Source organism: Sphaeramia orbicularis, chromosome 11 (genome assembly GCF_902148855.1).
Source record: "Sphaeramia orbicularis chromosome 11, fSphaOr1.1, whole genome shotgun sequence".
Classification (NCBI taxonomy): Eukaryota; Metazoa; Chordata; class Actinopteri; order Kurtiformes; family Apogonidae; genus Sphaeramia; species Sphaeramia orbicularis.
Genome location: NC_043967.1, coordinates 34,894,842 through 34,907,460, shown reverse-complemented (window position 1 = coordinate 34,907,460; position 12,619 = coordinate 34,894,842). Strand labels below are relative to the sequence as shown.

General features: G+C 37.2%; 1 protein-coding gene across 1 annotated transcript; it reads left to right on the top strand.

The window, feature by feature from the left end:
* The first annotated feature begins 453 nt into the window (after positions 1-453).
* Positions 454-10,554, top strand: rab42a (RAB42, member RAS oncogene family a). The gene is made up of 2 exons (XM_030147109.1): positions 454-977; positions 5,390-10,554. The coding sequence occupies exons 1-2, from the start codon at positions 763-765 to the stop codon at positions 5,829-5,831; spliced, it is 657 nt and encodes a 218-aa protein (XP_030002969.1). The 5' UTR covers positions 454-762; the 3' UTR covers positions 5,832-10,554.
* Positions 10,555-12,619: the final 2,065 nt, after the last annotated feature.

Sequence of the window (12,619 nt, the reverse complement as noted above, 5' to 3'; positions counted from 1 at the left end):
GGAAACGTCCATTGCTTCATGCTTATTGGCTAGCTATGCTCACGTGAACGACTTGCATGATGGGATATGTATTTTAAAGTTCCTTTTATTAAATATCACTATTGCTGTGGTTTATTTAGTCACTCGGCTGTATTTACACTAGTCTAAACAAATATTTTCACATTAATTATGTATCATAGTTAGCATCTGGAAAAACCTAGCGCCAAAAATATGTACTTTAAATGTCTGTTCTGACTTTTAACGTTACCGGAAACGGTGGAAACAGTTCAGAACCATGGACAGCAGCTTACTCTGGGCCTGTGTTTATTCTAACAGTGGCGCACATTGAGTCCCAGTCAATAAATAAACAGTTGCGAAATACTACAAAACAGTGATAATATTATAAACAGGTGATCAGAATGTCCTCTCTAGATGGAACTACAGCTCCAATTTGTGCCACAACAATAAGCAGCTGTGTACTGGATAAGTTAGATCTTACATAAGCTGAATTCTGTTTTGTTTCGGCTTAAAATCCCAACACGGCTTATCTCAGTCCGCTTCCAACTGCACAATTGCCCCATTCAGCAGGTTTATAGTAGTGATATCTGGCGTAGTAGAGCATAGGTAAATGTATCACATGATTCGTCTGTGCTCCGTCTCTTCCTGAGCAGAAGGCTGGGGCAGCAGCAGCAGGACGCAGATCAGGGGGGGCTCCGCATGTAAACACGCCGCCGTTCAGGGCTTTGTTTCACTGGCATCCCCCTCCTCACTTTAAGTCATGCCATGGATATTATGTGGCAATACCAGTTCAGAATCATCTTACTCGGGGATTCGACAGTGGGGAAGTCGTCGTTATTGAAGCGTTTCACGGACGGTATTTACAGTGATGTGGCGGATCCCACGGTCGGAGTAGATTTTTATGCCCGATCGCTTGATATCGAGCCCGGTGTGAAAATAAAGCTTCAGTTGTGGGATACGGCTGGCCAGGAGAGATTCAGGTGAGAAATAGGAAAAAACAAAACAAAAAAACAACGTGATAATATGTTTTGTTTAAAGAAATCAGTGCTAGATTTGAATGTTTCTGTAATTCACCAGTGAGATTTCAGTAATGGAGAGGCCCTGCTGTCGTGTCTTAACATTAAAGCCTCTAAATTAAACGAAAGCTTTGGCCTCAGTCAGTGTGATGTGATTAAACAAACAAACAAAAAAAAAGGGTCAGGAGATGATTATATAGGCCTTGATCTGGTGATGCCCTGGTCTTGCCAAGGCTATATGTGAAAACCGAGTTGCATCACTGCACCCATTCACGGATGATGGGCATGGACATCCTCCTCATCTCCTCATATTTAGGCCTCAGTTCTGTTCCCTGACATTCTATATTCTCCAATGTAACATTTTGACTGCAGAACAGTGATGACAGCTCTATATCCAAATGCAGGTTTTTGGGGTTTTTTTGCATTCCTTGGCCCTGTTGCTTGTTCTGTTTCATGTGTCTCTGCTGTCAATGATAGTTTCCTTTAAAACCTCCTTCAGTCTGGACTAGTAGCTCCGCTTTTAGATCTGCTTACCCTTTTGAAGCTTCAGAGGAGGGTGTTTTCCTTCAGGCTTCACACACTTAATTCTTGCACTTCTGTCTTCATTGCTCAGACTGTGACGAGTGCTTGTGAAATCAAAGTCAGCAATGTGCATAAATTAAGACATTTGTGCTTCCTCAGACAAAAACTATTACACTGCAACCACAAGAATTTAAAGAGGCTATTTGTAATATTTATTTCTAACACATCCAAAAATTAGCATCATATTGTGAGGAAATTGTACCTCTTATGCTGCTTGTATGTCCTTTTACATATCTACAACAATTGAGCCTTTAGCCCTTTGCCGGCCTTTCTTGTAATTCCACTAGAGGGAGTAATGAGTAACATCTTTCTGTCTATGTTGCCATGGTAACCTACACACGTTATACCGTAATTTCCGGTCTATAAGATGCTAGTTTTTTTACACATGCTGTGAACCCATGGCTCAATAATGATGTGGCTAATGCTGCGTTTCCACTATGTGGAACCGGCTCAACTTGGCTCGACTTTGCTCGGGTACTAGGTCCTATTCCTGGAGACCGTTTTCATTACAGGATACTAGCGACTTTAGAGTACCTGGACGTTAGGGTGGTCCAAAAAAAATGTTTTTAAGATTCTCTGGATTAGAACCCTGCATTTGGTTCCATATCTGGCCAAATTACTTCGGTCCAAATTTTATGCAAATTAATTAATATTTAGAGGTTGCACAAGACACGTGCAGATTGCTCTATATACTATAACATAACTAACCAAATGAATAAGGCATATTCAAGACTTCAACTGTAGCCAAACAAAAAATGAAGATCACAAACAGTACTGGCAACAAGTTGTCAAAGAACACAGGAACATTTTTTGTAATTTCAATAAAGCAACAGTGGTTGCTGGACTTTCTAAGTAACATTTTTACGTGAGGTGCAGTTTGATTTTGACTATAAAATTACAAATTATTCAAATAAGCTTCACCCCTCTGTCAGCAACATCACTGACAACTTTTCTGGAATGCACAGTTTTAGCAGCCTTCTGAAAGTCTGCATCATCAGCCCAGTCTTCTGGAGGAATTCTGAAGAATGTTTGTGGCAGATCCAAAGTTTCAAAGAAACACATGGTGCTGGTGGAGACAAAATCCCTGATCTGCTTCCCTTCAGAATCTGATGGATTAAGGGCATCCCAACGCTTCAGTGGAACTTCTGAACCTTCATTTTCCATCATGTTGTGAACCATCAGCTGCTTCTGCTCTTGTGTCACACTGGAGTCACAGAATGTCAATGTGCAACCTCTAAAACATCTCCTTTTTCTTCCAATTTTTTCCTAAATCATCTTTTGAATGCCAAAACCTAATGCAGGGTTCTAATTGAGGTTATCTGAAACTTTATTTCTTACCATGATTGTTGGACCACCCTACTGGACGTCATAGTGATGCGGCGTGTTACTTCCGTGTCGTCTACTCAGAGAGTTGCGGATAAACTTGCTCGTTGCGTGTTGTCTCGTCAAGCTCATACTGAATTTTTGCGTCTGAATCTCCTCGACAAACCATGGTGTAGTTTTGCGGGCTGTCATCATGTGGATTAACCTACCGCTATATTTACTGTAAACTTCCACATCTGTTTTTTGTAAAATGGTGGGTCACAGAGACCAATCAGTGGTCTGCAGTGTTTACACATCACATTTCAGTACCTGGGCCTTAGTCTTTGAACCTCGGTGAAGGTGATGCCAAAAAACTAGTACCGGGTACAAGATTCCAGGTCCTTTTTTGTAATGGAAATGCAAAAAGGTCGAGTCAAGCCGATACCACGTAGCGGAAACGCAGCATAATTTATGTTTTCCGGACTAACTATCGATCTGGGCTGTCAAAGAAGGAAATAGAGCTGCTGCACGTAATCTTGACATCAATGAATCGATGGTGAGACGTTGGAGGTGGGATGGGTGTGGATTATAGTTTGGTGTGGCCAATAGTACATCCACAAAACCAGAAGAATGTCCGCTAAAGGCTCAGCAAAACCAATTGTCGGAAAACAGAGCACAATGCAAACAAAAGGACAGATATTTAAAACAAGCTGAGACCAGCGTTTGTCACGAATAATTTAATAAAACAAAAGGCCAATGCAACAAACCGTGCACCGCTAAGCTAACACTAAGCAGATCCGACAGTACAAGTATTATTTCTCTACTGCTAAATCTCACTAAATGAGCCAAAGAACAGCAAAAATACAGATCGTATTATGAAGTGATGATTGCAAATTTTGTCTTAACTTCACTGTTTTCTGATCATATTAAGAAACTGCTGCTATCGGCTAATCCATTATTTTGTGTTACATTGAAATAAGTCTGACTAGAAACAAATGCCCCAGGATTTAACTGGTTAAACTGAAAGTGTCATATACAGGGTGGGGAAGCAAAATTTACAATATTTTGAGGCAGGGATTGAAAGACAGTGTATGACCAATTAGTTTATTGAAAGTCATGAGAATTTATTTGCCACAAGAAAATTGACATAATAGAAAATGTTTTTATTCTATGTGTCCTCCTTCTTTCTCAATAACTGCCTTCACACGCTTCCTGAAACTTGTGCAAGTGTTCCTCAAATATTCGGGTGACAACTTCTCCCATTCTTCTTTAATAGTATCTTCCAGACTTTCTCGTAATAGTTTTGCTCATAGTCATTCTCTTCTTTCCATTATAAACAGTCTTTATGGACACTCCAACTATTTTTGAAATCTCCTTTGGTGTGACGAGTGCATTCAGCAAATCACACACTCTTTGACGTTTGCTTTCCTGATTACTCATATGGGCAAAAGTTTCTGAAAAGGTATGGATAATAGTGTTAGGTATGATTATGACATCAATATATGTTTGGTTTCAAAACAATTGACCTAGTGCCTGCTGAGAAAAAACAACTAAATGTTCATTGTAAATTTTGCTTCCCCATCCTGTATAATTGTGAAGTGTTTTTGTACCTAATCATATTTACATCAGATTTACAAGGTGAAGCATTCTCTGTTATCTCTTACTCTCATATTATAGATTCTATTTGATGGGTAATATAAGACAAGAGAAAATATACTGTATACAGTTGACTTCACTTGTCCTACCTTTTTTGTTTTTTGTGTTTTTTACTAACTCAGGTTTAACTTTCTTCAAGTCATTTAAAGTTAAAAGTCCAAAGTCTTCTAGGATGTTGTACATTGGTGTGAACTGGGCCATCTCAGCTCAAACCTGCTGATAATTAAGCCTATAAAACTGCCAATGCTTTGTTGTGGAATGGGATGTTATAGAGGCTACTGTAAATATCTCTCAAGGTTTATGGGCTGTGGCTCAGAACTTGGTATTGAAGCACAGTTTTGTCAGCTGTTAGTGTGTTTTCTGTATTTAGGAAGCATTTATCCTCTAAAAATTGGCTCTACTCTTGTCATTTTTTCATTGTTTCATCAATATTGTGTCATTCTGTTATTATTTCTAAATAGGCATTAGAAAGAGAGCTGCAGCTTTAACTCGCTGTTATGATCCTCATTAGACACTTCAAATTATATCCCACTATAAAACCATGATAAACCAGTTACATAATTAAAACATGGTTTATGACTTGTTCTGAGAGGAATTTAGACTTGTCTTACCTTTCTCTCAACAGAGATTTGAGTTGGATAAATCTTTTGACCTCAGATTTCCTCTGACAAGACTTGAGAATAGGCTTGGACTAAAATCACTTAAGAGATATTGATCTTACAGGGGTTTTCGATTAGTATAAAGCCACACTGTTGTATTCTTTAAAGCTGGAAGTATACCAACAGACTCCTGTCTTTGCTTTCAGTTTCTAACTTGTTCTTAATCTGTCTTGACAGATCCATCACAACATCATATTATCGTAACTCAGTAGGCGGGCTGCTAGTCTTCGATCTCACCAATCGCAAGACCTTTGACCATGTGAGGGAGTGGCACAAGGAGGTGAGCGAGCACATCCTGCCTCACCATATGGTCTACATCCTCATCGGCCACAAGAGTGATCTCAACAAGGACCGCAAAGTGAGCCGCGACGAGGCCGAGCATCTTGCGGCGGACCTTGGCATCCGCTATGTGGAGACGTCAGCCAAGTGCAACAGCAACGTGGACCGAGCCTTCGAGCTGCTGACCCGAGACATCTACGAGCTGATGAAGATGGGGGAGATCGTCACCCGCGACGGTTGGGATGGTGTGAAAAGCGGCCTCACCGCCAAAGTCCTGTACCCAGCCGAGGATGACGAGGAGATAGCCACCGCGGCTCCTGAAAAGGGCTGCCACTGCTGACTGAGAACAGTTTCGTCAACCTGTGTCTAAACACTCTGCCGCCCCACCGACAAACAGCTCACCTCGTCTCACAGCCTGCCGTCGACACGCTCAGGCTCAGCATCCTGTGATATCACCGTCCATCACCCCTCACCTTGTGCTTTGTGGCCTCTTTGTGTGTGGGTTCTACTGACAACTGAGATTATTTTCTAATGGAGGGCAAGTGTACATCCTGATGTGTGTCATATAAACCGTCGTATCTCTGAGTCCATGTGATGTAGCATGAGCCGAGCTGTTTTGGGCCTTGTTAGATTTAGGAAGCACAGAAAGAGTGCAGAGGTGAACGGGCCTCGGGGTTTCGATTGTAGCCAGTACTCCTCTTTACCGCCCACCCTGGAGTTAATGGACTACTAAGTATCCTGAAGGTAAATTAACTAAAGTGGTCTGGCATCACTCTTATTTCATATGGCACTATTGTGGGTTTCTACCTGTCAAAGTTTGTGCGATGCTTTGCCTGCAATCTCTCGTGACTGGAATATTGTAAATAATGGTGAAATCTATTAAGATGAAAGCTAAAAAGTCACTGAAAGCTATTTGACCGATAGTGTGTACAGACACAGTGCACTCTACAATTTGTGTCACAATATTAAAGCAACACGCTTCTCCTGCTAATGTAAGCTGTATGTGCACTTACGCCAAAATGACTTAAATCAGATCATTTTGTGAATAGATAAGTAATGTTTTTGTAAAGAAAAAAGATGATTTCTAGTTAAGCTGTATACATAAAGATAGAACATTGTAGGTAGGTTGTTCCATTTAGATATTTGTATTATAGCATTGGATGTTTCACCATTAACAACAACAAGACAAGTTTATTGAAGGTTCATCTCTCAGACTAATGACTTCCTCAGCATTAGTAAAGTTGTGTTTGATTAACAAACAGGGTTTGAGTTTCATCTGCTGCTGTTTGTGTGCAGCAAACAGCTATCTTTTTTACTTAGTGCTCATGCCATCCAAACAATATCCCATTCAGGCCTGAGTTAATGATGGATGCCAACTTATGAAATCCGGGTGCTGTGGATCCACATGATGTTTTTTTAAACCATGTACCAAGGTGTTGGGAAATTGATAGTGAAGTTTCACTCTGCTTGAACAGACAAGACTCACAGTAGGAAGCTACATGCACTGCTAACACATACTCACCATAATTCATCTCATTTTTTGAGTTTTGGGAGGTAGTGTTAAATAAAACAAATAATGCCAAGATCAAAACACATAGAGTTGGAGCTGAAAGGAAATTAGTCTAGTTTAGCATAAAGTTCTGGTTCTGTTGTAACAACCGTAACAGTTTTCCCCTCTGTCAAGCTTTATGCTAAGTATGCTAATAGTAAGTGGTTTTAGCTAAAATTCCATTTTGTGAATTAAGCTAAAGCCTTCACTTCACAGGCACAATATGTCAGATTCACTTACAACTTCGTGTTGAAGCCTGTCTTGTGTTGAGAGGTGTTTCCTGATGTTAGTGACCGTAATTGTATGCTAACAGTAGCTAGCATTGCATACTGTTAGCACTGTAGAGTAACAGAAAACAAAGAATGAGGTCCTCAGGAGTGAGCATAAATGTCATCTTTTGATTTTTATAAATATTCAGCCCAAATACTCTACATAGAACCAAGGGAAAGGGCTTTTTTGGGTACATTATGATCCATTGTCCCTAAATCTAATAAAATAAAATAAAAATGTAAACAAAGTCCTACTCTGGCCAAGACTAACAGTGCTTTAGGCTGGACCTGAGGGCAAAGATTACACTATTCAGAACAAAAAATGTCATCAATGCATGTGTACAAGTTTCTTCCCATATGTTACACATTATACCTTTAAGTTGCTGAAATTAATGTAAATCAAGTATGTTGCATATAATAGCATCAACAGCCAGATTTTGTCCCACTACTATAGTTAGATACAAATTATTTTTATTCACTGCTTTCTCGAAATAATAGGTAAAGGGGGAAATTCGAGGAATCCAGAGGCTATTTAAGAAATTATTTTCATAAACACATTTTCAATTTAGAGGGCCACAGAGGCTAACCATTTTAAACTAACCAAATTATCAGCTCGAGATTTTATACTAATTAAAACGTTCTCAAGAACCCATAGAAGTCAAACTAAAATATGTAATTAAGCTATTTTTAATATGCCCACACCAGTCATAAGGTTGTCAGATGCAGACAACTGTCGTGTTTTGCCACTGTGAGCAGGCTAATGTTGTCGATGCTGTGGAAAAATAAAATAAAATGGTGAGACAACCTGCACTAATAAATGCTCCAAAAAGTATGTGGCCAGGAAATAATTTTTAAGGCTGTGATGAGTAATATTTATTTTTGCCATTAGAGCTCATGTTTTGTCATGTTAAATTTCTATTTGAGAGATTTTTCTTTGTCAAACATAGCTTTGTAAAAATAAAACTAGGGGTTAGCTCAAGTGTATGCTAACATGTGACAGACACAGTAAGGGGGAGCATGAACATAGCATTAGCATGGGTGTTTTGGATTTACTGACTTGTGACATTGAATGGAATGCATTTCATGAAAATGACAGATTGTCAGATTTTTGCATAATAATACTCACAAACAACAAACAGATGCAGCCGATTACGTAACCTTCTTGGCAGAGGTACTAACACCAACTGTAGGCAAGCTTATGGTGTAATCTGCATTTATAATAAATACATGGGCAAATACTCATTATCAATATCTTTTAAACATGGCAGTAAGAACCTTTAACACAGATGACCATTACATGTTCATATCTGCAGAGGTTTTTTAGACGACAGTGACTAATAATCATGTGTTTAAAACCTTGGAGTGTACAATAGATTACAGGACACTTTGTGTGGGAGCTCACCTCACCTCCCATCACATTATTCACTCATCATTCACCAGCATCTCACCAAAAAAAACACCTGCTCAGATACTGTAAACTGCAATCTAGTCTACAGGGTTTGTTTTGGCTTCATGTGACCAAAATAACGTTTTCTGTGAGTTAGCTAACCCTGTATGGGTGGATGAGTTAATAGACTCATGGTGAGGAATGTACTGTAAAACATATGCACCATCCCTTTATTCTTACTTTTCTCAGCTGTTTTACATTGTACGCCTTTTTCCAATGCACCACATGCCGTAGGCAGATTTTAATATACTATGTTCGGTGTGTTTTTGGTTGTTTGACAATCAAATGTTAGCGATTCATGTTCTGATTGCAGGTCTGGACTTCATGGTTGGGATACTCTATCCTCAAATCTAGCCATGTTTTTTTTTTTTTTTTTTTTTAAACTGAAATTAAAGGTTCAATACATAACATTCGCAAATGCTCATGTACTTATATCATGTTTATTGTGGGGTCTGTGTTGCGCTGAGAGCAGATGTCACTACCCAAATCTGGTTTTATTTTGCTAGATGTGCGAAAATGGGGCTACTTCCTGTCACATTTTTTTACTGATTACTGAATAGAATATGTTTTATATTTCAATAAAATAATGATGTATTTGCTTTGCTGATTATACTAGCATAAAAATTTAACATTCAAATGAATTCTTAGTGAGTGAAGGGAATATGACAATAACTAGATCTCAGTGGTAAGCTGTGGTTAGGTTGCTAGCCAATATTAGCTGCTGTTAGCTCTTTTGTTAAGTATAAGTGCTAGCTTCACTTTTATTTTATTACCAGTTAAATCAAAAATAATATTTTATTTCACTTCCCTGTTGTTAAATACTGGTGACAGGATGTAGCTGAATTTCTACATCTACTTGGAACAAATCAGGTTTCAGTCATTTGTTGACATTAGCTAACAGTATTAGCCGTTGTGCACTGTTGCTGCTGTAGAGGAGCAGAACGGACACACTTAAGAACTTTGGGGTAAGAATAACAATGCCTCTAAATAGATTTTTTTTAAAAATAAAATACTGGCTGTTATCATCGATGCAGGCAATAAAGACTACTGTTAGCTTAGAAATGGAGTTAATGCAAATAAAGAACTATTTTCTTGCACAAAACAGACTCCAACATAAACAAATGCTAATGTTACATATTGCATCTTTCAGATACATCTAAATTCACCTTTTGACTGTGTCACAACTACCTATCACATGTTATGTCTGTCCTTTAAACAGGGTTAAACTGTAAAATAATGTAAAATTTGTGTGTTAATACTGTGCTGTTAGCAAACCATTCCTCAGTGGGCATGTTTCCCATTCCTGGATTGTTGCACTGCTCAGTGTAAAGAAGGCATCCATCCGTGAAAGAATTGGAGAGAACCAGTTTAATTTTAAAGGACAACTATGGAAAGACAAGAAGAAGTAGAACCTTAAGGACTAACTCCATGGGATCAAATAAGCCATTTTCCTATCCCTCCATTAGTAGACTCCTTTATATCCACCATTATATATGATGCATAGCTAAAAAAAAAAAAATAATAATAATAATAAATGAATACAACTACAATATTTGTAATCTTACAGACTGTAGATGTGTAAGCAGTGTTCATCCTCAGTGATGATGAAAATAATGATTACCAATTCAGGCCAAGCCTCTCTATTTCAGTTATTGATAGTGTGTTTCATGCTGTGTACACATACATAAACACAGCTCTTTAAGGATCAAACCAACAGAATCAGACAAAACTTCAGCTTCTGATCCCCGTGGTCACATTGTACTCACAGCTTTACTGAATAAATGTTATTTATTTTATATATTATGTATAAGGGATTCGCCTTTTATTTGGTGTGATTTTACTGATTGGTTAAAAAAATAAATAGATGTCAAAAATAATCATTGTTGTGACTAGTATTTTTTTTTTTTTTAATCAATGTTTGGCGCCCTCCTGTGACAGTCTGAAAGAACGCCATGACCTAGATAGATTTTCTCATTTATTTATGACATGACAGATGAAAGTTTAGGCATGGCACATCAAGAGTAGTATTACAGCAGCTGAAGCCAGTCGACTTTCATTAAGGAGAGCAGTCAGATATTAGATTAGAATTTGTAGAAAGATATTGAAAGCAGTAAAAAGGAGGTGAGATGAGGATGAGGAGATTAGATTTTTTGTTGTTTTAATAAATGGAATGATAAATGAACCCCCCCCCCACCCCACCCCACAGACATTGACCTCTGACCTTAAGTGGACAGAATGGAAATATCTGTATCTCTGTATATCTCCAGAGTCATCAAGAAGTCACCGAATCAAAGGTGGGTATATAACTTAGCCAGTGAATCATGTTTTTACCCTCCAAATAATAATAATAATAATAATAATAATAATAATAAAGAAGAAGAAGAATTTATTTTGATATAGTTTTTGTGTGTGTAACCAAACACATATTTAAGGCTAATTTCATTAACCTCTGTGTTAATGACACAATACCATTAAATACATTTCTAAAGTACTCTCTCTGTAGTAAGCGATATTCCCAGATCAGAAACTTGTGTACATACCCATCTATTACAATCATAAAACACTTGGATTTCAGACCAGCCCTGATGAAATGTATTCACAATCTTTACGTTCGGCCCTGTTGTAATGACACATTACTTGTGGTCAGTTTAACACATAAATGCAATCATTTCAGACCACATTCTTTAAAAGTGCCATAGATAGCCACATTTACAAAAACATATGTGACAATAGAGCCATATTTACTTTCAGTCAAATCTCTCTCTTTATAACAACAACCAACATTTTCATTCATAATTTCATTTGATGTGGTTGCAAGTGTTGTTTTTTGTTTTTGTTTTTTTTGAACAATGAACATCGAACAATATATTTACAAAATAGTATACAACGAACAAGGATAGATAGAAAATTTCATAATTCACAGAAAATTTTACATTTCAAATATATAGAAACACATGTAAGCAAAAAAAAAAATTGCTTGAGGTATAAATAGAAATTATTCAGATTAAGTAAGATTATACATTTGACAATTTTTTTTTTTTTTGTTTTATTTGCTTTAGAATTCATGATGTTCCTCAAATTGTCTACATAATTGGAAAAAAGGGCTTTAAAAACAGTAATGTTTGGACATTGGTGAGCAAATTTGGAACAATGAATGTGAAATTTGGCAAAAAATAATCAAAAGGTTGATAATATAGCTTTTCTCTGGAGTTATTTTATCAATTTGTGATAGGCCAAATAAAATGTGTTGACAGTTCAATTTACATGAAGGGTCAGTTTTTGTGTTTATAAAATTATTTAAATCAAACCAAAATATATGTGTGTAGGTGCAATCCTAAAATAAATGACATATTGTTTCCTCTGTTTTGCTGCAAAAAGAACAAAAAGTATCAATATTTTTTAAAATTTGTGGTTGCAAGTGATGGTCATACTGCTTGAACACAGCATTAATAGAAGGAACCTTCTCTAAAATGGAAGAAAATCTGGTAAATATTTAATAATAAACAAGGTAAAAGAAGTTTTTTTTCAAATTAATTCATCATTTCTATCCTTCCAAACTATTCCTACAAAGATATTTAAAAAAAAAAAAAAAGATATCAGTGCAGACTGCTCATTTTGTAATCATTCAGAAGAAAATGTATACCATCTGTTTTGGTCCTGTCCCTTTTCAAATATTTTCTGGCAAGATATCTGTTTTTTTTTATTTGTCAAAAGATAATTTCTGATTTTTCTTTTACTTATTCAAAAATATTGTTTGGTATATACTCATATCCTGCTAACAAATCAGATCAACATTACATAATCAATTTAATGATATTTTTGGCAAAATACCACTTTCACAAATGTACATTCTCAAATCTCAA

Bases quoted from the DNA above. Each gene is read 5' to 3' on its own strand.
- rab42a (XM_030147109.1), top strand. From the start codon at position 763: ATGGATATTATGTGGCAATACCAGTTCAGAATCATCTTACTCGGGGAT. The intron at 978-5,389 runs GTGAGAAATAGG...CTGTCTTGACAG, and splicing joins GCTGGCCAGGAGAGATTCAG to ATCCATCACAACATCATATT.